The sequence below is a fragment of the Pyxicephalus adspersus genome, chromosome 6 (assembly GCF_032062135.1).
Source record: "Pyxicephalus adspersus chromosome 6, UCB_Pads_2.0, whole genome shotgun sequence".
Taxonomy (NCBI): domain Eukaryota; kingdom Metazoa; phylum Chordata; class Amphibia; order Anura; family Pyxicephalidae; genus Pyxicephalus; species Pyxicephalus adspersus.
In genome coordinates, this window is record NC_092863.1 from 103,990,250 (window position 1) to 104,017,221 (window position 26,972).

Consider the following 26,972-nt stretch of genomic DNA (forward strand, 5'->3'; position numbering starts at 1 on the left):
TTGTTGCTGTGGGGCATTTCCAAATTTGGCCTCAAGTCCCATGAACAGTGCGTGTTTTGTGCGTGTTTCACACAGCTAGTTATTCCGCAATGTTTTTCCTGCAAAATATGAATTGCTGGTTGGCCTTGAAAAGTTTGGAAAACACTGTGCCAACTGTATTGCATTTTTATAAAAACAGATATTAAAGTGACCTGCAGCTTGTGTAACTGCAGCACCCAACAGCCAAATGTGCTACCAAAATCTGTTCGATCATTCATTGACTTGGTGGGGGCTAACCATTCTTGAGGAAGTGGAGGAGTTGTTCTCTAACAATTAGAATTAATTGTCAGCTGTTGGCTGAAAGTTACCTTTTGGCAAAGACCAGATAAACATCATCCTTGGCAGTGATTGGGTCTGAAGTGATGTAGGAAAAATTCACAGGTAAGTATGAAACAAATTTTGTTAGCAGCAAGGGTGCCAGTGTGGGTTAGAGGTTTCTATTCTGCACAGGTCAACTTTAAATCTGGATAATTGTAAAGAATCTAGAGCAAAAAACATCTGCAGAGATCTGATTGTCCATGGTGGGTAGATAAATCTGTAGCTATGGTGGTGATGGATGAATCTTGTGCATGGTAGTTTTAATCAATCACTGGTTCAGGTAATTTATGTGTAAGGAACTCCCATGGAACATGGAGATACAAGAAAATAGAAGGGAGTTAAATATGGCCTTGTTCATGTCTTTGTTTTTTTTTTTTGATACCTCTAATCAAGATGGTGCTTCCACACTTATATTCAAGTTGTGTATCTTTTGGGGGGTTGTGGTGACTTTTCCTGTGGTTGTTAACTGTGGGTCTCTTCCCCTTTCCTACAAAATTATCAAGACTGTTCACCTCCAAAGCCAGTGTTTTGTTTATTGCATTTATTTATTTAACCCTAAATTCTTTAGAATCTTAAAACCACCAAGGCAAGGAGCCAAACTCCAAAATCAAGTGCTCATGGTTTGTATAGAATATAGTGTACAGCAAGTTTTTACAAAACATTTAGAGTTTTCAGGCTTTGATCAGCTTTGTTGAAACAATTTGAGCAACCTTCAGCATTTGTTTGGAGATGGGTGAATGTAAAATTGTCTTGGGGATCCTGATTCTTGTCTGACTTTGTATGCAGTTCCTCATCTGCCCAGTAGGTGAAGCATTTTCTCCCTTTCATAAAGGTTAGCATTGTATCACTACAAGAAGCCTTCTATTTCCAGCTCCTCTCCCTCATTCAGGGGCGGACATTGGGAGGTTCAAAGTATGCTCATGGAAACAATTGCAAAGCCTTTGGACCAGCTTTAAACAGCTTTATCAAAAACTATAAAGCAACCTTTAGCATTGGTTTGGAGATGGGAACCTTGGACATGCTGCTGGCAGCCTTCTGCAAGGCCCCCACCCCCTCGCAATGCTCCACTGGGAAGATCTTTTCATACTGTTCTATCTTTTGTTTTTAGGTGTCCTAGTAACAAAAATAGATAAAAACTCTTCCAATGGAAATTTGTTCCAGTGAATATGGACTAAAAGAGATTTGCTTTACATTGGAGAACTTCCTTTTCATTTTCCGATGTATCTTTGGAACAGGAAGTAAAGAACTCATGAAAACTGATTAGGATTTTATTCGTTTCTTAATGTATCATGCAAAAAATAGACAACTTTTTTTGACTTTTTACAACCCATAAAACCTGCTAGCAGGTTTTTGTAAGTCATGTTGCATTGCCGTTAGCTCTGTGTTGAACTTGAGCAGAATAGTTCTTGAAATAGCAATGCCCAAAGCTTTGCAATTGTGTTGTAGAAACTTGCTGTACACTTTGTTCTGATAGAAGTTGAAGCTCACATGTACAAGATGTTGGCACCCACATTGAGGATACAATTGTGTTATGGTTGTGTTTTCATGCATTTGTGGTTAAGTGCTTATCCCTGGTGTTGGTGAGTATGCGTAGGAGCTTGCAGCTAGGGTTAAGCCATGTGGTACCCCCACTATAATCCACATACCTCGATGTAGGAAAGGTCATCATAAAGCATAATTAATAATAATCTAGTCCCTCTTAAAAATAGTTCTAATTGCTTGATTTGTTACAGTTTTTTTGTATTTGGTGCTTTCCTCCTTGCACCTATTAAACATTAGACCGTTATCTTCTGCCAACAAAATCCCTGAGACCTCAAAATTAGATTCCACAATGCATAAACATCCTTTCAGTCATTCTTTATTATGTGCAAGACTTGAGATGGGTTGTTTCATTTTGGACATTTTGTATTTTTGGTGCTCGTTTAATAAATATGTTTGGCTAGCAGAGCTTTCACAAAAGTGAATATTGGCATAAAAGTATTTTCCTTTTAGCATTGAGTTGGTAGATATTTTGTATCAGTTTCAGTTATATTTTGTGTTAGTGTTTCAGTTTCAGGTTTCTCCAGAGGTTACTGGGGGTTCCTTGAGCAGTTTGTGACTCTCAGGTCAGTTTAAGTGACACCAGCGACCTTTTTGGCTCTGTAAGGGAGACATTCTTCCCAATGGCCAGAGGAAGAGCGGAATTCTTCCCACTCACCACCACACTAATATTCTGTGATCTCTGGATATAGTAATTATAGAAGGAGTTCCCTGAAGACCTGAAAGATATTTCAAGGGTTTCCCCTATTCAAAGGGTTGTGAAACACTGGGTTAGGGTGTTCAGCTGTTTTTGCTTTGTCTATACAGGCAAAGCAACAGGTCCCAATACCTCCTCCTGTATAACATGACAAATGCTGCCCTTACCAAACTTTTTGGCACTGGAACTCAAGCATTGGATCCCAGTTTCTAGATACTGAAAGCCAAGCTAAACTTAAGGTTTGAGGAGTCTTGTAGATGTCTGTTTTTGGGCTCAGAGCAACAAATAGGCTGCAGAACTGCTTTCTTCATAATTTCAGGAAAACATTATTGTTCTGTGGTTTTCCAATTCCTACTGGATCGAAGTTGTACTAGAGTAGGACCTAATCATAGAGGTTCTGTGTCTTAACCTTGGAGGAATTAGTAGCCCTTGGAACAAAAAAGTTTTATTGAACTTTTTAAAAAGTCTGTGCCCTACTTTTTTGCTACTTCTTTGTTGGTATACCTTGAGTTTGTTTTGAAATCTGATTATGACCACAGCATATACGTGGTTGGTCTTCACCGTTTCTTTAGGTCTACCATTGCAGTTCTGCAGTGGATGTATATCAAGTGTAGAATTTGAACCCGTAGGTGGAATATTTTTCTCTCATGCATACTCCAAGCCTTTATTCTGATACATTGCATGCCTCTTTATTCAAATAGTGCTCTGGTCATGCAATGTCTGAACATTCTTCCGGATAGTGACATCTGAAAGTTGAACGTAATACATGGCCTCTAATCTCTCTTACTTTGCAGCCTTCGAAGATCATGACAGTGCCGTAGATGACCGGGACAGCGATTACCGGAGTGAAACCAGCAACAGCATTCCACCACCCTACCACACCACCTCTCAACCCAATGCCTCTGTCCACCACTTTCCTGTGCAGCCGCGACTACAGCAACAAGGAGGATCCCGTGAGTCCTGTGTAGACTCCATGCAGAGCTACGACCTGGACTTTCGGGAGAGGAGGACTATGAGGTAAGTCCTGGTGAATGAAAAGTGGAAACTTTCTGGTAACTCCTGTAAGGTTTTCACTATTTCATTCAATCTGAATTTAAAATGTTCTTTAAAATATATTCAGGAGCAGCAAATTTCAACTCTCAACATACTGGACCAGAACTGTCTATAAGTCAGAGTCTTTTTTTTCTGGTAGGTCACAAATTTAAACACACATTTTCAACTACACCATTTTTTGTTTGTTTTGGACAAAGTTCAGTAGCCTTAAAACTTTTTTGTCAGGTTTTTGATTCTGGGTGTACAGGGAGAAAAGCACCAAAAGCTTAATGTATGAAGTTCAGATTCAATTTTATTTAGACTGAATTCAAGGTTTGAAAGGTTTCCCTTTCACCAATGTATGGTACTGTTAAACAAAGTATGTACTGGAACAATAAAAATGCAGAGCTCCCCACCTTTGCTGGTTAAGCATTAGAAAGATCATACTAATTAGCCTATAATTATATTATTCTAGTATGCACATTTATCAATACCTAGCCCTCCTGAAATGGGGGACCACTGAACCCCTGGCATGTGTTGTTTTCATAACATGAGATTCTAAATACTATTGAATCTGTGCAATAAATCTTCTGCCTTGTCACTTCCCTCCCTGCACACGCAGATCCTTCAATGGCGCTGGACCTTTCCTCCATCCGGTCCCGCGTCGTCCTAGAATTCTTTTGTTCCAGCGCTTCAGAGCAGGAATGTGTGGAAGGAGCAGCCAGTGCCTCCTGGGATGCATGATGTAGGTGTCCCAGGAGGCTCTGCGCTCCTATTTAGTCTTGATCACCAGGCCGGTGCTGCACTTTTTGTTTTTGGTCCGTGCCAGGATGATGTAACTGCCGCGCAGACAGGAGTTAATTTATTCCCAGTCTACGCAATTTCCCTGGAAACCAGCATTTAACCATGCATGTGCAAAATTATTGCATTGCCATCCACATTGCCTGCCCTTTTTTGCAATAACTACTAAGTGGGACTTTGACCCACAATTTCCACTCAAAGGACACCTGGCTGGAGATAATCAGTGAGAATTTTGTTGATGTCTGTGTCTCCATTTGGGGGGACTTTTCCTCACTTCCCGCTTTTTCTCACACACACAGAGTGGTGATTGCACTCGTGTAATGAGAACAAGGTCTTACCCTGGTAGATTTTTTTTCCCTATGTTTCTTTCAAGCCTGTAGGCAATGGACAAATAGAGAATGGCGCCTTTACAAAGCGAGGATAAAAAAACACTGACAATTTCTAAGCCTACCTCGCTCTATCCAATACAAACAAAAAAGGGTTGGATTTAAAGAAGAACTCTGATCTTTAGGGTTATATTAATGAAATTGGAAAACATAGGAGTTGACACAATTTACCTAACAAAATATATTATAAATAAACATGGAAGAGAGAAAGGAAAGTTTCTTTATGCTTAACAAAATATAGTTAAAGAGCTCTGATCCTATCATATAAATGGGAGCTACTAAAATCTTATACCTGCTTTTTGTGGCCCTAATGGTCAGCATCTTTTACATCATTATTCATACAGATATTCAATAAGGGGCAGTTGGTTCTTCTTCGTGCCCTGCCTGACATCAGAGTCAAAAAGGGTGAACTGCACTACACATATGGTACCTGGCATAACCTTCACTTTGTACTCCACTATAGTGAATATTTTGGTCTGTTGATTTTTGACTTTTAATTTACCCTTTGGAAATTTTTTTTTAAAAGGCTAGATAAGCTCTAATTCCAGTCAGTTTTCTCTTGTGAGCACAGCTATTAGGATCTTATTTGTTTTTGTTTGTTTTTTGTTTCCAGGTTAGCTATTGTTTGCTTACCTAAATTATTATTCTATGGGGCCCTTTCATGTATAGATAGCATTTATCAGAGTTCTTCTCTAAGGTTATGTGGGAAGGATTTTGCACAGTGCACAGTTTGCAGTCCCACAATTCTAGGTGTCACTGAGATGACTCTAAGCTAGGTGTGTGAGCTTAGAATAGAAAAGTTGTAAACTTTTACTTGGCTCAAATAGCGGGCACTTTATTCCAGCACTGGAAAGGACCAGAGCAATGACCAGGGAAACTGGTGAGTATATTCATTATATATGTATCCCTGGTTGTGGGGCACCTAGGCACGCTGCAAGTCACTGAGCTCATTTTAGAGGTATAGCTTTGACTCTTTATCCAGAGATTTAATTTTAGGGTGAATTTTATACAAGCAGGTAAATGCAACAAAAATGCACAAACAAAAATTGAAAATCAAATGCACTTATGTAAGTTTTACCTAATTTGGTTCAGCCAAGCTTGTCTGCCATCCAAATAAATACAGCACAGCCGGGTCCTTGATATCCGTTTTGGCTTCATCATAAGCACATCCACATATAGTTGATTGGATATGAAAATGAAGCTGCCCCTTACTCTTAAGTCCTCTCCCTGCTCCCTTAATTTGATATAGTAGAGGGAAGGACCAGCACTAGAAGTCAGTTAACATGTTCTATACAGTGCTGAAATTTGCTGAGAAGAAAGATTACTCCTGGCAGGCTGCTAAGGAAGACTGACAGCAAGACACATTTGGTTTCTCACCATAGTTGCTTTTAAAGTACATATTTTTTTAGATTTGCTTCAAGTTCAGCTATACATGACACTTGCACATAGTAAAGAAAGGCAATTTATTTTAGTTTAAGGTTTAACAAAAAGCTTTTAGTGTTGAGATGCAAATTGAATGAAAGAATTGAAAATATGGTAGCCTCTAAATGGTATCAGATCATTCAATTATTTGAATGTCACCTAGTATTCCACTGATAGAGCAGTTCCAGGCTTCTATACGTGGAAAGATTCCTCTAACCTTTCCTGTTTATTTAGTATATGTTACTCAATTAGTATAGTGCAAGTCTACCTAAGAGAAACTTTTACCAGTAATAAAAAAGTGATGAGGCATCAGATGCTCTTCTCCTGTTCTCTCTGGTACCAGTGGCCATTGGCATCCTTTCACACAAGGCAAGAAGAAAAGTGGCTGCTGGTGACATGGGACATAAGGCATGCAAAAACATTAGGGAAAAGGAGCAGCTTAGTGCGACCAGTTGTCAATAGCAGAAGCTGCAGGGGCTGTGCATCATTATTCACACAGACATTTAAAAGGACTAAGGTTATGTACACGTCGGATGATTCTTGTCCGATTATCGTTTTAGGACTGATATTGGATGAGAATCTGACGTGTCTACAGCGGCCGTCGGACATCATCATTCATGGGTCCCTTCTGGCGGATCCACAAATGTTAAGTGACGAACGACCGCAATCCAAGTGAAGGGGGGAAAGCGCAGGGCGATGCCGCTCGTTTTCCCTCCTCCCCTATCCATAGTGCAGAACCGCGTTGTATGTGCAGCGCTCGTTCATGCATCTTTCAGTTATTTGTCGTTGGGAAGGATCTTAAAATCTTATGTATGTATGTAGCCTTAGCTCCTTCAGAGGTCCCTGTGATTACATGAGCATGGTATTCTGTTGTGAAGATGGAGGTTAGTGCAATATGGATACATATACTCACTGGGTCTATTCCAAAAAAGTTCATAAAATTTGTCTTAAGTATGTGACTTTTACCATGTTTTATAATTTAATATGCACTCCACTGGTGACATTTTCTCATATATAGAAATAACAATGCTAATTAACCTAATTGTTTCAGATTTTGCTCTTCATTTATAATAGTTGGACTTTGTTATAATCAATATTGAACCAATCTACCAAACATTGTTATTCCTGACATAATTGGTTATTGAAGCTCCTCTTACCATTAGGAATACTCTGAGTGTCATTAACTTTCCCAGGAGAGCTGTGTGAAATCCCATATTTAGAATTGGGGATGCTAAGAAGTTGCTGACATAAATTTTGTGAAAATGTCCATTACCAGTTTTCATACAACCTGTGCTTGTTGAAGCAGCAGTTTTCAGATACATGCATTGACCAAACACAGAGAGAACAAACTGAATGTTGAATCTCTGTACAGCCCCTGATTTGAAGGCATGGAACAGTCATTTGGAAAAGGAGTACCGTGCAGATACTGAACAAAAATCTTTAGCAGTATTTTACAGGTTTTGCCCTTCTTAGGAAAAGAAAGCCACAAATCATGATGTTAAGCTGTTCTGTTTCTTGCTCTCTTTCACAGTTTTTCTACCCTTCCTTTTCTTTCCTTTCAAGGCGATATGATAGCGTAGATTCGAGTGCAAATGGACGGCACGACCTAGAGTCTGCGTCTGAATCTAGTCAGCTGACAAGCCGCCACTGTTCCTTAGAGAGCAGGCATTCTCTAGATCTGTCTGATAGGTGGGTCAACATGTTCGTTACACCCTGTGTACCCCGCTTGTTCCGTGGTTTTGTCCTGTGCCGTGCTGGCTTTATGTCCTCGGTGTTATTGCTGTGCACAATTACATGCTGAATGTAGATAATCATATCTGTGCAAATGAACCGGGTGCCATTGTTTCCGGCAGGGGCAGGGTAGTGTAAAATGGATGGTAGGGATTTTAGGCTGTGTACACATGTTCAATTGTTGCTGAAAACATGATAGTTTCCAGCAACAAAAGAGTGATACATAAATGAATGAGCACTGTGCACACCGCCGTTCTGTTTTACAAAGATAGGAGAGGGGAGAACGAGCGAGCGGCACCCTGCTGTGCTCTCTTCTCTTCCCTATGTGATCTCCGGTCCTTCATGGATCCGTCAGGATGGACAAGGACCTTGGGCTATTAGGCGACCTCTGTACACAAGTCAGATTCTCACTGGAGAGGAGGCCCACTGTTTGTATTGGGCGAGAATCATCTGACATCTGACAATCGTCTTACACCTTGACCTATACAGTGTAACAGAAGGAAACAATGAGGTGTATATTTTGCAGAGGGGCCCCAGACAATGATAACCGACCCATATCCAACCATTCTCTGCTCTAAAAAAAAAAATTGTCCCTCATTACTAGCCCACTGACTCCTAGTTTTGGGACAAGAAGCAAGGCAGACATTCCAGGAGGTATACAATAAAAACATGCATAGGTTCTAGCCCATAAAAAACATGTAAAGGAAAGTTGAACTGTTACAAACATTTTGTCTCCATATAGTATATACATTTTACCATTTCAATACCACTAGTCAGTGTCCAGCATCACAGCAAAGATGCTAGCGCTAAGTGTTTTGGAACAATGTGGAACTAAACGTTTACCTCAGGTGCCTCCCTTATATATATATATATATTAGTCATATAGGAGCAAATACCAAGCCATGAGGTCAAAGAAATGGCCTGCAGAGCTCAGAGACAGAATTGTTGCAAAGCACAGATCTGGGAAAGGCTTGGAAAAAAAGCTACTGCACTAAAGGTTCCCAGGACCCATAATTCTGAATACTTTCTGAAGACACTGCATGTGTTAGCATCACATAGGCCCATATGGTAAATCCTGATAATATTTCCTTGTCGCAATAGAAAAAAAGAGTTTTATAGTAGAGAGTGCAAGGTGCTACTCCATAAACACTAGATTGCTAAACAATTGTGGACAATCTCTACCAATCCTATATATGGCCAAATTTATGTGGACTGCCCTCCAAATGATGATTGTGGTTGCTACCTCTACATTTGGCCATTATAGTGTATTTAAAAATGTGTTTCCCTTTCATGAAAGAAATGCGCAAACAACCGCCATGTCCTCCTGATGGAAACCCAGTTTGCTGAGTGTTATCAAGACCCAAACAGCTTCAATACCTGGAGTTTTAGATTTGAAGAAAGAAAGCAGTTTGGGAAAGTTAAATTCAGAAAGATTAATTTGCAGACTTGCTCCAGGAAAGTATAAAAGGCAGGTGGTCAAAACAACCACAATACTAGCAAAAACTAGCATCATCCATGTTTCTCTTTATAAAAAAGTACTGCAGTCCTGGTAGTCTCTGTATGATTTGCTTGTTAAAGAGTACCTCTGGACATAATGTGTTAATATTATTAATACATGTGATGTGTTAAAATACATTGCATTAATGCATCTCATTCAAATGCATGGCCTTCCAATGCACTAGAACAGATACATGAGTACCATATGTTGCTGAACCATTTCTGTGTAGGGTAATGTATTTGCATGTCATTGAAGGGCACCCAATGCACATGTGGTTTGCAGTGACATGTGCCTTTGCCTACCGCTCAGATATGAATGGGCCTTCGAAGTCAAACTGGAAAAAAAATCACATATGAAATCTCTGATGCCGTCATTCAGTAGTAATAATTCAAGGGGTCTATTTATTTATTTGAGTCTGCCTTGTTACGTGTTAAAAGTACTAGCTGATGACTGCAACTTGCTGTGTAGATTCCATTTACAAACACTATGTAATTTTTGGTTTTCTATATTTTGCACTTTAGCATCACCTTCAAGGTTCCGTAAATCTTTCAGAAATTGGGACTAGACTTTGTCTATCTTTCCTACCCTTATCCTTTGCAGAATATCCGTTTCATCCATTCTACAAATATTTTGAATATTTAGAGTTGAGCTTAACCACCATATTGTGCACAAATGTTTGTGTACAGAAAAGCTTTGATTTAAAAAAAAAAAAAAGTTCCAAATGCCAAATATTCTGCTTTTTGCATATTGTCACCCCCTTCTTTTTTCCTTTTATAATGTAAGATATTTTGGTCACATTCCATGAACATTGTTTTATTGTTTTTGTTTTTTCTTCTTTTTTCACCTTTTCTCCCCTTTCTTTACAAATTCCTTATACATATTGTAGAAATCCCTTCTTAGTTAGAAAAGATAAAATTAGAATCATTCCTGTAGAGACAGGAGATGTCGATAAAGAGTGGGAAGATGAATGTGAAACTCTAGGCAAACAGCTCATAGAAGACTTCCTGAAGGAGAGTAAAAAAAACTGGCAGGTAGCTAACGTAGCAAAGAGAAATCTGGATGTAGAAATGCAATTTGGCCTTCAGAAGTTAACATCTTGTCAAGACTTGGTTCCAAAATCTTTCTACCATCACCCAGAACAATATAACACGAGTGACAGACGGAAAGGTAGGAAAAAATCTTCCAGTCATCATAAAAAGGTTAGCAACAGCTTTTCACAAAAGAAAATACCAGGTCCGCGAACTCCAAAAGTGCAGGATGTTAAATGTACAAAAGACGTCATTTGGTCCAGTTCGTCTCTTGAGAGTAACGATGAACCCATCATCTCTTTATATCCTGTTTTACGACCCTATAAAAATGGCTTACTAGTTAAAAGTGGAAAGCAGATTTATAATCCTGATCAAAAGGATGTCATTCAAATTAAAATATGTCCGCAACCGGTGGACAAGAAGTCTGGCAATATAGGCCACAGTTCTTCTCTGGATACTTTGGAAGAATATGACAGCAGTGCTTCAGATGGTCAACTGTCCTCGCCAATTTCTGGGGATGAGTTTGAAGAATTAGCTTTACTATCACAAACCTGGGGTGGTCCTAGCTTGTTTTACTCCAATAGCTTCACTTTAAATTCTTTAAACACCAGTTCAAGTGATTTAAAACCTGAACATTATAAAAATAGTGGGAAATACGGCTGCTCGATGCACAGTCTTAAGTTGTCTCCAGTTGAGGAACCTAGCGAAGAATATGTAGACACGATGGATGAGTTACAGTGCTTGGTTGAATCGGTTTCAGAATACTTAGCTGAGAAAGAGGAAGAGATAAATAGGTTTCACACCTTACCAGTCAGTAACCTAAACAGTGGTATTGCAAAAAAACAAAATGTCGAAGATAAAGTAGAAGAAATGACTAATGACCTAAACAAAGGTAGTTCGAATAGCGAAATTAAGTCAGAACCACTTCCTGATCTGTCGGGTATTAAAAACACTGTAAACTCCTTATTTACTTCATTCACACAGAAGGTTGGTTCTGGGGCAAAACATATAACCACATCAGTAGAAAAGATTGTTTCTTCAGCTCCCGAGAAACAACAGCTTCCCAAAACTGGGGGCATATCAAAAATATTTAACATTCGATTTTTGGGAACCGGTGATATGAAGAAAAGCAACTGTGAGAACTCTTGTCAGCAAAAGTCAAACTTGTCCAGTGGATGTGACTTGAAGGGACAGGAGAACAACGCCAACAAAGAAAACCTTAGTCAATCTCAAACAAACCCTAAGTCTTCCCTTTCACCTAACAGCAAGTTTCCTGTACCTCAGCATGTTCAGAAATGTGTTGATGTTTCTGGAGTTTCTCAAAAAGTACTTCCTGAAAAATGTATAGTGGCAGACAATATAACACATCCTGTTTGTTCAATTGCCAAACCTCCCTTAGATAAAGCTGACCTTTCTGTTGAAGATAATAAACTCTGTGTTGATATTAAAATGGGTAGCAACCATGATCAACATGTCAACAAATCTGACCCCCATGACGTTGCAGGAATCAAATCTGGGGAGCTGGACTCTTCACTGGCTAAATCTGAAAGCAATTTAAAGCCTGTTAAAGTAGTTAACAGTAGTGATAACCAACCAGTGGTTTCAGAACCAGCCAAGAGATCTGAAACTGAATTTTTTCATCCTTTAAAAAAGTCCTTCAGTCAGTTTTTCTTCCAGTCTTCAGACACTTCAACCAGCAATGTAGGTAGCATGGAAAATGCAAGAAGTTTTAAATCGGAAACTGACATTCCGAATACTTTGGGGTTAGGCAAAAGTAAAATTCCCTTTTTCAATTCTTTTAATTCATCAAGTAAAAAAGATGCTGAGAGCAGTACAACTGTTTCACATTTACCTAGAATGGCATCTTCTGAAAGTGTTTTCTCAGCAGATGTAATAAATAAAATGGGTACTAATGAATCAAAATCAGAGGAATATTTTGGTAAGGAAACCCTTCCAGGTGAAATATTTGTGAACACTCTTCAAAGTAATGCAAAGCAACCTTTAACCAAGTTTGAAAAAGCAGAAAGCACAAATGTAACCTTACAACATCAGGCAGAAGAAAATGTTAACAAAGTGCAGAAAGATTCAATTAGTCTAATGCAACAGACTGTGCATAATTCTAAAACAAGTCGCAAATGGGATATACCCAAAGTGGATACTAATACAAGCAAAAGCAAGGAGAATTCTAAGGGTTTCATCTCCAGGCTATTTAGGTTTTCATCAACTGACAACCTAACTGCAGCCAAGGAAACCTCTGTCAAGGACAATGAAAGTTCTCAGGATAGGAAATCTGGAGGTTTCTTTTCAGGGTTGTTTAAGGTTGCATCCTATGATAATCTTTCAAGCATCAAACAAAATTCTCCAGGTGTTGAAGAATTTCAGCAAAGAGAATGTGTTCATAGCAATGTTCAGAGTGATGGTCGTGGCCCTAAAGAAGAGCAGTCCGGAGTGTTTAGTAAGCTTAAGCTTTTTTTGCCTGTTCAGAAAGAAAATGAAAGCAACTTAACGCAATTTAATGAAAAAGGACAAAACTGTGGAGATAAAGTGAGCATTGATCAACATCTTCGTTCTTTAGATTGTCGTTCCCGTGATGTTTCTGTCCAGTTTGATTCAGAGACTGAAGACTCTGGTTTGTGTTGGATGGATGACTTTGAACATAGTTTGAACCTATGTGAGGGGCAAATTTCAAACAAGCAGAAAGAGCTCGAAGATACAAGAAGCTCTTCAAGTTATGAGTGGGAGTATGACGTTCCAGACTGGTATGTAGCGATGCCTGTGAAAGAGTCCTCTGCTTGTTATGCACATGAAGCTAATGACATGATTATATCCCCTGAACTACCTGACAGAGTCATTAATTTGTGCAAGAAAGATCAAAGTGATAATGACTGGATTACATTTTTACCATTAGAAGAGGGACATTTCAACACAATGGATTCTGCTTTGATCATTGCATCATACAGCCATATTGACTTCACTTCTACACAAAATGATGCAAGCAGTTTAAATGATGGGATACCTCTAGACTTGAGATATTCCTCACAGTGTGATTATTCTCGGCTGAGCTTCTTTGACCCAGACTCTTTGATTTTTGATGAAAGTACCATGTTATGTCTTGAAGATGATGAGTACATGGAATGGTTGGCGTTGCTAGAATTTGGATTGTGGTGGCAGTCTGAAGATGGTGATTGTGGATATTACATGTATAGTGATGGGTTCTATGTGTATTCCTTGTTAACAGATCCTACAGGTGAATATGTTTATGTCTGTGAACCAGACACAGAACTATATCAGGACTATGAAGACTACATTGAACCTGATTACTTAGTAATGGATGATATCATAGTTTGTGGATTCAAGGTTCCTTTTGGTAGTGGGGAGTTACCTTGGTTTGTTGAAGATCAAATGTTTGAAAGTCAGCTGTTAAATAGCCCACTTGATTTCTCTTTACAGAGAAGTGATGAGTTAATGAACCTAAACTTGGAGACCTTCTCTCATATGTTTGAAGAGTCTATTCACTTCCAGAGAGACCAGCCTGTGGAGTTTTCTACTCGTAAGCTTCGAAAACTGAAAGTGGACCTTAGATCTGATAGTGAAGGTGTTTTCCTCGAGCGACAGTCTCTTGACCTAAGCATGTGTCCACAGTGGCATGCTTCAAGACCAGATACAAGAGTACAAGGGCAGACAAAACCTCTATTGTCACAAAAGCCTGAAGTTTGTCAACCATCTAATTTGTTCCCTAAAGTCAATGTTAACCAAGAATCAACATCAACAAGCGAGAAGTCTTCTTCTGAAAAAAGCGAACTTAAAAAAACCCTGTTTAACCCTGTATCTTCTTTATTTTCATCTCTTGGTGGGCTCCTAGCGAAGAATGAAGATAATAAACCCCATTCTTCATCTTCCGAGGTTCAGTCACCTGCCCCAGATGATATTACTGAAAGTAAAACAGTTGACGCCCATAATTATTCTATTATTGAAAGGCATGCACACCTGAATCAAGAAGGTTACATCAGTTATCCAAAAAGGGGCATCAGGGACAGATCTCATAGTGAGAGCAGTAACTTGTATGATGTACATTCAAGTGGAATAAATAGTTCAAAGACTCAAACTCCTATGCAACCAAAGTTCAGTCAGTGCCCCCCTGAGATGCATGGAAAAGTTAACAAAATTGACCAGAAGCAGCAGAATCCTCCTCTTGGTGATGCCAAAGTCCCACTCTCAAATGAATCAGAAAAAACACTGCTGAAGAGTGCCCTTGAAATATTTAACATAAGTGATAACAGTAATAAGAAAACTGTCACTGACAAAAGTACAACTTCTGGATTTTTTAACTTTTTTAAGACACAAACTGATACAGTTGAGTCTGGTTCTCCTAAGACTGAAGAGCAATCTCAGCTGAAGTATATCCAAAATGAAAGTCCAGATACAACAAAAGAGACAGCTGCCCATAGTACTAAAGAATCACCTGGAATTCCATCTATATTTGGATCAATAGGTGATCTCTTTAAAGCTGAAACGTTGACTGGGAAGCCTTCTAGTGATGTGGCACCTACATCTTTAACTGAAGCAAGCAATAAAGTATTAGAACACGATCATAAAGAATCGCCTGGTATTTCAACCATGCTTGGCTCACTAAGCGATCTCTTTAAAACTGAAACTTCCACTGGAAAGCCTTCTACTTTTGCAACTCCTACTTCTTCAGCTGAAACTAAGTTTAGGCCAGTAGAAAATTATGCTAAAGAATCCTCCGGTATTTCTTCCATATTTGGTTCACTCAATGACCTCTTTAAAGCTGAAACATTGACTGGAAAGCCATCCAGGGATGTGACACACAGTCCCTCAGCTGACTTTAAAATTGTTGGTAATCCAATAGAAATAGGCAAAGAAGAGGCAAATGCTTCTACTGCTGAATCTCAGAGAAATAAAGTATTGAAGAAACAGGGGACCATTCGAGATATTAGCCAAAGAACATTAACTGATTCCGAGCCTGAGATCCATGACCGTGAACCAGTATTTATGCAGTCACAAATTAAATTTCCCAAAAAAGTAGCAAAAAAATCACCCCTACCTTTGGATTAGGAAGGGGTAAGTCCAGTCCCACCTTTTCAGGAACCCGGTAAGCCACTATATAGTTCTACTTGTCAATGGACCCGGGGGTCTGGAGAGAAGTCTCGGCCATTGCTGGCATCTACCAATATGTCTTCAAGTGTTTCAGAACCAACTGCCCAGACAGAGAAATAGCCAGAGCAATCCAGCATACCAATTTTACAGACTAGCCAGATAGCAGACAGCCTGTCTCAAACAGCTAACAGTATTTTTTCTTTTTTTAGCAGACCAGACAAAGTAGAGACATCACCCGGGATAGTACAAAAAAACCCTCAAACAAAAGAGCCAGATTCCCAAGGCATTTTTAAGCTACCATCATTTTTGTCTTCAGGGAAGTCCAATGTCACTCCTGTTCCAGCACAACAAAACACTTCTAGCTTTTTTGGTTTTTCTCTTTTTGAAGAAAAGAAGCCATCTGCTCCAGCCATGTCAGCGAGCACCAAGGCCCCTGAAATATATCTTTCTTCAGAAGGCAACCAAGGAAAAAATTTGGATTGCAAGGTTGCCATATCAAATTAGGAACATATCAGAGATGACCCAGCACATGTTCTGTTTAAAGATAATATTGTCTCAGAGCCTTGCAAATATAATGAAAGTCTAGCTTTAGATCCAAGTATGTGTAGTAATATTCAAACCTTAGGATCATACAATCACGGGGAAGGTCAACTCCCAGAACAATGTGCTTATGAGAACGAATCAGTTGATTGTTTGGAAGGCTCGATAATGGAGCTTTACGAGTCTAAGGAACCATTAGATTCTGAGATGTGGGAAAAAGAAGATGGAGTAAACCAGCCACTATTTGAAGATAGTTTACAGCCTGAAACTGATTACAGAGATGGATCTGAATCAGGATCCTTCAACGATGTTGGTAGTGTAATGGATACGTGCTTTGATGGACTGCCTTCAATAGATACTCATATGGATGCTGATGCTGATAATGGTGTGCATAATTATGAAAATGCAATTACAGATGCTGAAGCCAGTTTCGATAATGATGCATTTAGTTCCATAAACACAATTGCAGCCCCATGTGATGATACTGAGTTGGATTTCCTTGACGATGGCAATCAAAACATTCATCAGAATGTGGAAGTAGGTTGTTTTACAGATGATCTAAAGAATACTGACTCTGTTCTTGAGCAAGAGAATATTCTTGAAGAGCCACACAGTTGTCTTTCAGACAGAGAAAATTTGCTGAAGCCTGTGGATTATAATCAAGATTCTACAAATATTTTATTGCAAAAAGCAGTAGACGTTAGAAAGGATGATTAGCTTTCAAAGGGTGATGTTTATTCTTCACAATATCCAAAAGAAAATATATCTTTACCTAAACCCACTGATCATTCATTTTCTGCAAATACATCTCAGGATCCAGAGCAAGATAAGTCAGTGTTTGATTCTTCAGTAGAAATGTTCTCAAGCTTTATGTCGAAAATTAATGTATTCTCTGGAAATTCAAGCGAACCTCAGAAAAATCCACCTAGCTATGGCAATACAGCTCAAGCTTCATCGTCAACTTTTTCCAAGAAAAGCTCTTTCTTTAGCTTTCCTTCTGCTCCACCCGCAAGCACACTTTCAAGTGATTTTTTTGGCCTATTTAAATCATCTTCTGAGGTACCCAGTAAAATGCCCAAGGCACCACAGCCTGCTAATACGAATGCTAGCATAATAAGACCACAGGTTAATCTTAACTTAACAAATTATGATGGAAGCAATCAAAATGGCTTGGGGCAACATAATATTAATGGATGTGGTAAAGAAATCGCTTTTGAAAGTGGGAATACGCAAGAAATACAAATGAGTGAAAAATCTAGTCTGTCGATGGATATGGTAGATATGTCAAAACCGTTTTCAACCAAAGGTTTGGAACCAGAAAACAAAACTTCGGTCATAAGTCTAGACGAGTGTAAAAGGCATGACTAAGATCAAATGCATGATGCAGATTTGAGCACTAATGCTGTAGTTTCAATAGCTAACGGTAACCAAGTGGATGAATCTTTAGAGCCAACAAAGTCAGAATCTTGTGTTTTCTCTTCGGAATCCTTCAGTGTTATTCTTAAAGAGCCCTTTATAGATTCTGCACCAACAACTGAAAATAGCTCACCAGTAATGTTACTAACACAGACCCAAATTCCAGAACCTCCTTCCACCGATTTAGTCTTAAGAAAGTCTGATTCTACAACAGATTTAAAGATAAAAAAACTTTACAACAGCCAATCATCTGTGTCTGGCCATACAGAATTCTCCATGGCTTTCCAGAACGATTTGGATGATAAAGACCAGACTAGCTTGGCACCAGTTTTGGGTTATGAAGCCAATAGTCTTCATGTGATCGAAAGAACAGATAATCCTAGCTGTCTTGTTCAAAATATTTCTCCAGGTATAGACATAGATAGCAGTCTTAGACCAGCCATGTTGCAAACAAAGGAAGATACAGTCAGCCTTAGTTCTGTTGAATCCTCTAGTGCAATGCTTCCACATTTTCCAGAAAAACAGCAAAGCAAAGATAAATTTGATGTAGGAGGCTTTACTCCACTTCCATCGTCCCATTTGGAGGCAACTTCCAAGAGTCTGGAGATAACTTCAGCAAGTTCGGTTGATGATCAAGATCCACCTGAAATGAAGACCTGTAGAGTTTTCACACCCCCTTTTGCTGAGAAACCCAAAGCAAAGCTGAAAAGCATGATGTACAGGCCAGTTGATAGAACATAATAAATGGTGACCATTGTGCAACCATTTATAATGCACCTAGATATATTGCTTTCCAGTGTGTGCTTTTTCTAACGTAGTTCATTCATCTGCTATTAACATAAGACTCCTTGTAGTAATAGGTGGTCATAGATGGCATATAATTGTTTGTAAGTAGAAGTTCTGAACATAGCTGTCCTTTTACCTCCAGTATCCCCTAGTGAAGACAGATAATAAGCTAGTTAGTCTGTTATCCCCTATATATAACTTTTAGGCCTTTCCTTCATCAAGAACCAGGTGGAGGAAATTGCTGCCAATGTGGTTGTAGGTCTGTTGGTCATGATGGAACCACAGGACAGGCTTCCAAAAGTGTCAGCCATTTTGCTTGAAAATGTAAACTTCTGAATATTGTACATTTCTGAGGCGTTTCCTGTGGGCTGCCATAAATGTGAATTTCCCTTCATCTAGGTTGCTTTTTGTGTTCATTAGTGAAGTCATATCTGTGCTTTCTCAATTGTGGTTAACGAATGACAAAGTTGGTACCAAGAAAGCAACCATACAAAAATTTCTGGTTCAGTATTTTCAAATTCTAACATTCTGAACAATGGTTAAACTCAGAGGGGTGAAAGAAATTCCCCTTTGAAATTCCAAAATATGTAGTCCTGAGTTGGTGTTCTTGGTGCCATTTTCAACCTTTGTGTCTTTTTTCTTTTTCTAGCAAATCCGGGATCAAACACAAGACAGATGTTATATTTTATTATGTTTTTATGTTTATTAAAATTTGTATTGAACATTTTTTTTAAATTATGAAAAATCTTGGATTTGGGTCAGTGAATGTGACTTGATGATGCGTCATCAACAATGAATGTTTATGGTCATTGTGGAATAGCAGAAGCTGAAAATGTTTTGTATTGGCCACACAGTGTATACAGGGATTTTTTTCAAAAACTTAAATGTGGTATGGCTATTAAATGGCCCCACAAAAGAAGAAAGTGTAAGTATCTGTTGAATTTATCACATAAATCATTGGATTGTCATGCTTTTTCAGTTCTTGATCTTGGTAATTCTTTGCTCAGTGTCCTTATATTTCTCTCCAAGGCTGGAGAAGTTAGACTATCAGGTGAACCTGGCTGTTCCAACAAACCTGAAATGGACTTCTTAAAAATGGTTTGCTATTAGTTGGTAAATGTTTTCAATCCAGCTTCACTGGTGAAAGTGTATCTTCTCCAGTTTTGGAGAGCTTTAATAAAATCAGGTCCAAATTTCCAATGTTGCAGTATGAGGGTAGAGGTGACAAAGGATATACTTCTTCCTGTGTGCAGCAGACATATGGCATCAGATCAGGCAAAGTCACTAGTAGGGGCTCAGTGACAGCATTTTCATGATAAAAGGTGCAGTTTTTTTTTTAAATATTGTTTTTGTATATTATAATAGAACAAAAACTTGTGAAGGCTTTTGAAGTTACTGGCAGGTTCAGTTTGGTATTCTTGTAACATTACAGGTGGGGGATGACTCTGTGTCGTATTCTCTTTAGCAGTCAGGTGATGTCATTATGTGACACCAGGCAGACCATTATCTCATGATGGGAAAAGTGCACATTAGAAATCCCATTAATGTTGTTTAGCTTGTCACATCACCCATAAAGCTGGCTTTGTGTGATCATTCTAGAAGACAGTCTGTGTCAGCTTCACAATTTCAAAACAAAACACAACTCGTTTTTTCTCACAAACAACATTGTTTGCAGCATGTTTGACATTTTTTTTTCTAGTCTGAAATGTTGAGGGTCGAGAGAAGTTAAACGGAAACCAACAACTGAAAAAGCTCACCAGGAATGTTACTAACACAGACCCAAATTCCAGAATCTCCTTAAACCGATTTAGTCTTAGGAAACTCTGATTCTACAACAGATTTGAAGATAAAACAACATTACAACAGCCAATCATCTGTGTCTTGTGATACAGAATTCTCCATAGTTTTTCAGAACGGTTTGGATGCAGTGCTCAACCCAGAAATTTTTTTAAGCCGGGTGGGAGGAAATTGTAGGCGCGTGGTAGCCCCTGTATTGTGACCAAACTCTTTAGTAACCACCCAAAAACAGCCGGGTGGGTGCTGAAAAGTGCCGGGTGGTGCGCCCAGCTAAAAGGGCCTGGGGAGAACCCTGGGATGATAAAGGCCAAACCAGCTTGGCACCAGTTTTGGTTAATGAAGCCAATAGTCTTCATGTGATCGAAAGAACAGAAAATCCTAGCTGTCTTGTTCAAAATGTTTCTCCAGGTATAGCTGTAGATAGCAGTCTTAGACCAGCCATGTTGCAAACAAAGGAAGATACAGTCAGCCTTAGTTCTGTTAAATTTGACTCCTCTAGTGCAATGCTTCCACATTTTCTAGAAAAACAGCAAAACAAAGATAAAATTGATGTAGGAGGCTTTACTCCAACTCCATCGTCCCATTTGGAGGCAACTTCCGAGAGTCTGGAAATAACTTCAGCAAGTTCGGTTGATGATCAAACGGTTGATGAGTTAAAGTTAAACGGAAACAGCCGGTAATAAGTGACACACTTTTTACCCTCTCGGTGATGCGTTAATGCAGAAAATTCTGCCCCTCATAAAGGTAGGGGTACATATAAAATGTAGGCTATTTAAGGTATTCGTTTTGGGGGATGGCCTGACATTGTTGGAAAAGCGCTGATGTTGCAACAGGGGGCTTTTGTGAAAGTGGGGGTACTGGTTGACAGTGCAGGAGGGAGTTGTTTGAAAGTGAGGGGACTTACATTGTCACCCCACACATAATCCCCCTCTTTCCCTTTTCAGAGGTCCAGATTTTCAAAAAGAAGGTATGACAGTTGGCTTTGAAGACTCTATGCTGTAGTTTCATCCATCTAATGCATGGCCTGAACATATATTTTACTGCTCCTCAACTAGTCTGAGCCCCGAGTTTTTTGTGTAAAATGTAGGCTGAGTAGGAGATAACTGCCGTATCAGAGAAGCTGTTGATAATCTGTTATGCCTACCTATGGGCAATATCACTGCCCGTGTAATTGAGGAAAGAGGAGTCCTTTAGATTGGTTGGAAGGATTGTATGGGGAGGGGGGGACAGATCAGCTGGATAAAAGTTCCTAAAGAAGGAAGTCGTCCCTATACAGTAGTTGGGGGGTGCTCGGGATGGGGGCCATTTTAGGGCTCAAGCAGGGGAGACCGTCTTGGGGCCGGGGCCATCCTGGGTCTCTGGGCAGGCTTTGTCTTGGGCAGCGGCTGTGTAGGGGTTAGGGATCGGGCTATCTAGGAGCTCCGAAGCAGTCTGTTTGAGACTTATAAACTAATGGCGTTTGCTGCAGGGACTTTCAGCCCCCCACAACCTCTCCTCTACCAAACAAGTGGCCAGTGGGAGTGTAGTATTTCTAGAGACTGGCAGGGCCAGGGTTCCTAGGAGGGGGAACAGTTTGCTTTTTGATGCATTTTTTTAGTTGTTGGTTGTCTTTCCCTGGAACATATTTTTAACTGAATTTGCCCCCCAAATATCACTGGTTTCCTGCAGTGCTTCTGAAAGTGCAAGGCAGAAATCCAGAGCTCACACAGTCGCCTCTCTGTCCCTAGCACATAGAGATATATACCTTCTAATGTAGAGGCTATATTCACAATAAGATTGGATTGCCTGTAAAACTCAGACTTCTGGGCCTTACAACCTTGTTAATGTCATTGTGCCTGATTTACCATTTATCAAACGCTCACCTGTCAAATGGGGTCGTGTTTATGGATCCCTAGTTCCTTCATGTCTACATCATTTAGAAAAGGCATTTTCTAAATGATATGTGCAATGTTAATTTCCTGCCAGTGAATAGGGCTATTACAGTTTTTAACTCGTCCATACCCTATCCAAAACTATTACATTTTGGTATTTATACATTCTGAAACAGAACTGTGGCCATAGAAAGGACAAACAGGAATACAGAACCTGGAGACCAAATACTCCTTCACTGACTTCTGCCCTCGAATCCTGGCACCATTACGACCTCTTTCCAATCCTTTTTCCCAGCTGAGTCACGAATATCTCACAATGCCATTCTGTATGTATCTGGACCTTTCATTAGTTTAGTGTGGATTAGAAGAACAGTGCTTATGTGGAGTACAAATTCTGGAGAAAATTGTTCAGACCTGCCTCTAAATCACACAATCCCACGCAGCCCCCTGTGGCTGGTACCTTGCTAGCCGCTCGAACACTTGCACAGCAGCCCTGGTTCTTAAAGTGGAGCTAAATTTGTTGGTGCGTGGTGAGTTTCTGCCATAATAAGCATGTATGCACAGCATACTTACTGATTATGTCACATATGTACCTTGTGCTGTCACCCTGCAGCATTGACAGGTCTTCACGCCGGCTCCACGGAGACAATTACCCCCTTACTGATTGGATGATATAACTCCTGCACTTAGGTCAACTTTAAAGAACAAACGTCTGCACATTTGACAGGTACCAGCTATCAACTGCTACCTTTTTTCATTACCTATGGGGCTGCTGCAGGGCTCCCGAGAAGCAGCAGTTCTTGGTGTGAGGAGGCAGTAAATGCACCCCAACCTCACCGCAGGTGTGATAAAACCCTGAGCAGATTTAGCACCTGCCCTGTGTACTGCCATACAAACACTTTAGTGTTTCAATTGCTATTTGTCAATAGCTATAAATCAAATGCGTTTGCTATGTTGATTTAAAATTTTGTTCAGAGTTTGCACAGATATGCTGAATTCTCTCCTGTACTAAAATTGCATCCTCCAAAGTCTTCTTGAAATCTTTCTTTAGGTAGGTGGATGGGAGTTTATAAAACCGTATATTGTTAGAACCTAAGGCCAGATCTGGGGATTTACAGCAAGGCAGCATGTGGCTGAGACGTTTCCTATGAGAACCTATAGGGGTATTGTCGCAGAGTACACAAATTGTGCTACAATGGGATATTGGACTTTCCATGAAGTTGGTCCAGAAAACAGGATTTCATGGTGCAATTCTTAGCAGCATTAATCTGCTAAATTGCTGACCTGGACCAGCCTATTATTTTTTTCCGCTGTCCCTAAAAATTCTTTATGATTTATCATCAAATGAATTTGCTTTTTAAAGAGATGGTGTTTCCTGTATCATCAAGATAAATTGGTACATTATTATTACAATTTTGTATTTCTGAATTACCCTTTTTTTTTTTTAATTCAAAGTACAGTAATAAAAGTGCACTCTCAAGCATCAAGTGACCTTTGTTAGTCTGTTGGTAATGATAATATTCTTTTAGCTGACAGACCTGTAGACAGATTTCACAAGGTGATTGGTCTGTGTAATAAGTAGGTCTGAATCTGTGATTTTGCCTCTCTGCTTAATGACACCAATCAGATTGGGACTTTAACCTCCCTGGCCATAACCGCGGGTGTTGCTCGGGGTAAATAAAACCTGCTGAAAGAGCTAACCCTGCCACACTCAGGGTAGCTAAAAACATAAAAAATAGGGACGTACCTAGTCCCCCTGGCGTCCTTCAGTGTCCTGCCTGTCCGATCCCATCTTTGGGCCGCGCTCTCTTTCTCCAAAATATCCCCTGGCAAGTGCGCTGACGTTCCCCAGGAGTTCCCGTGACGTCAGAGGCGGGAAATTCAAATTATTTTCTATTGGATTCAATATACAAAGTAATATATATATATATATATATATATATATATATACACACTACTGTACAGTTACATTACAAGTTTCAGTAATTTTATGCGCCCCAGTTTTAACAGATGTTTGTTTTTTTTATTTTAAGTTTATTACTAAATTTATTAAATATTGGACATATTTCGATGAGTTATGCTTAAGAATTATAGGCTAAGTTTTTTCAAAGACAATGTGCCGCTTTTATACATATAAATCAGGACAGAAATGAACCGCCCAGAAGGTTAAATGTATGTTTGAAGCAAATTGATGTTTGTAATTGTCTTCTTAGGTGTCAGTTTGACACATTAGCCTCTTCTATAAGTGAGATGGCAAGGATTATACACTAGGGCGTATATTTATAAAACAAGGAATCGGACATTCCCTCAAACATTTCTTTGTTGGAATCTTCCAAGCCCATGTGTTTCAATAGCAGTACTTGGTTGCATTCAAGGGAATCTTTGAGGGAATGCCAGATTCTTTGTTTTATAAATAGAGCCCTAGGAGTGTTTGAAAATTCTTGCTGCATTACTAGAGGATTCCAGGTTACCAGCAGAAGGCAGTGGAATAGAGAAGGCCTGCATTGTCAAGCCTGGATTAAAAACTGATTTATTGAGGTTGGATGCATTTCAAAGTTTTACATTCAAATTTGACTGACCTGAATTTTTATGTAATAATCTTTGACCAAAGACCTGAGATTATCAAGGACATGAGTGGGGAGCGTACTACTGAAAATGGTGTTGTCTTGTAGATGGTCCAGCTATATTATATGGCTAAATGGACAAACCCAATCATTCCACCTATATGAGCTTGTTCGAGATCCATCTAAAAATCAATAGGCATGAATATATAGTGCCCCCCTTTACAGGACTTTGTAAGGTGTCAGTGGGGATTTGTTCCCATTTCAGAGGTCAGGTACCGATGTTGAATGGAAAGACCTGGCTCACCATTCTAATTTGTTCTAAAAGACTTCAGTAGAGTTAAGTGAAGAACACTCTTCCACATCAAACTCGTGACCCCTTATCTTGGAGCTGGCTTTGTAGACATTTGCACAGTCATGGTGGAACAGAGAGGGGTCTTCACCTAATCCCAAACTGTGACCACAAAGCTAGAGGAGCACAGTTGTGTAAATTGACTTTTACTGGGTTGTACTTTTACTTTTGACCTTGTATTGGACATACACCAGATGTCACTGAGCCAAGAATGACTGAGCTAGAGCTGAAGATTGATCTTGGAATTATTCAGACTTCACAGCTTTTTGATTAGCAAAACTTTAAGAACTGTAAAACAGCTTTATACCTTTCTTTTCTCTTTTTAGCAAACTGGCACAAAAATACTATGCCCTGTCAAATTTTGGCCTAATACACAAAGATTGGCTTGTCATTCAATTTCTGAGCTTGTTTGGTATGACTCTGCTTCCGCAGACCTACTGAACATATTTGTATTGTAAAAGAGCAGATTAATTATTATGGGTTATTAGTTATACATAGAGGTCCTGAAGGAGGCAGGAGGTTTAAATTAAAAGTAAGAAATACAAGATCCAATCCTTTATTATTTTAATGATAGGCCTGCTAAACATTTTTAGTTTTCTGCTCTTCTTTTGGAGCAGCCTGTAGCTGTTTTTTGTTCACTCTGTATCAGCGTATAAATAACTGTTCCTCTGTTTTCCTCTTCTACCTCCAGTCCTGCCGGGAGTAGCCGGTATGGCTCCTCAGGTAATGTTAGCCAGGGAAGTTCTCAGCTGAGCGAATCTGACCAGTACCACGAAAGCCTTCACTCTCTGGACCTGGAGGAAGAACGCCAAGATCCCAGTTTCTGTTTCCGTCCCTCACCCAAGCAGAGGAAGACTGACCAGGAATGGTTCAATGACCGTGACACCGACAGGATACAACCTCAGGGAACTGAAACACAGCCAGAAAATGTCACCGCCAAACCACAAGAGCTAGAGCAACCCAAAGAAATCTTTGTGGAGAGGCGGCAAAGGTAGGTTTCATATTAGCTATTTACCCATTCTTTTTAAGCAAAGATCCTAAATGCATTAAGTGCCTGAAAGGTATGAAATATATTTCAATTTTCCCTAGTGTAATATAATTTTGTATAAATGCACGGTTATTGCGTCTCATCTAGGAGGCACCTAGGCAGGGGCATTGAAACCTAGTTCTGCATATATTATTTGTCTCCAGTGGCATAGGAAAGATAAGTACCAACAGCTGAGGAAGGAAGGCTGGGGAAACATTCTGCACAACCAACTACACATTTAGGAACCTGCTACTTTGCTATGAATTGTGGTCAGAGGGGTTCCCAAGGTGCATATAGAAACTTACTAAATGCAAAAAAAAAAAAGCATACTTACCTTTACTTCCCCAGAGCCCCCAAATCCTCTGGTCCTGTCTTTGTTTGGGTCCGGCATTATCCTGTAATCCATTTTTGTCCCGAAGCAGAGAAGGTGCTGCTATCTTTTTCCATCTTCTTCCTTCTCTACCTTTGTTGCCAGATCTTGCTCTGCACAGGAGCAAAAGCAGGTGACGTATCCTTCTGTCAGTAGGTAGAAAAGAGTGCCAATCTCACTGCACATGCGTAGGAACAGCATTTTTTTTCCCCGTTACACGAAAAAATCCCCACCTCGTCAAGATCCTGCATAAGCAGAAGGAGCAGCCAGATGGGTCCCATGGATATTTCGGGAAGCTCTGCACCCCTGTTCTGTCTTTACCACAGTGGAAGACAGAATGGGAGGGGCTTCACCCTCTAATATAAAAGGGTTTATCCACCCTTTTTATGTACAGTAAAAATGTTTGGTCCACTTTACTTTGGCTGGCTGTTCTTTGAAAGACTTAAACCCCAATTTCTAGTCTTTCTAAAAAAATTAGCATTTTCTTTTAAACTCAACCTATAGACCAATGGCAACAAGCTTTTCATCCTTTACAAGCCTAAAGGTAAGCAGAGCCAGCTTAAAACAGTTGATTGGAAGTCAGCTGCATGTAATATAATCAAGTCGCTGATATAAAAGCACCCTGAGTTTACCCAGTGGCATA

General features: G+C 39.6%; 1 protein-coding gene across 12 annotated transcripts in view; it reads left to right on the forward strand.

Annotated features, from left to right (window-relative positions):
- Positions 1 to 26,972, forward strand: part of UNC13B (unc-13 homolog B) — a 256,653-nt gene that overhangs the window by 87,725 nt on the left and 141,956 nt on the right. For 5 of the 12 annotated variants that reach the window (XM_072413564.1, XM_072413568.1, XM_072413571.1 and 2 more), the window contains 2 exons: positions 3,388 to 3,610; positions 25,624 to 25,923. In XM_072413564.1, the coding sequence (XP_072269665.1) occupies positions 3,388 to 3,610; positions 25,624 to 25,923 (523 nt within the window). Of the gene's footprint in view, positions 1 to 3,387; positions 3,611 to 7,797; positions 7,924 to 10,349; positions 18,288 to 25,623; positions 25,924 to 26,972 lie in introns of those variants that run through there. The other 7 variants (XM_072413562.1, XM_072413563.1, XM_072413565.1 and 4 more) reach the window with 4 other exon arrangements.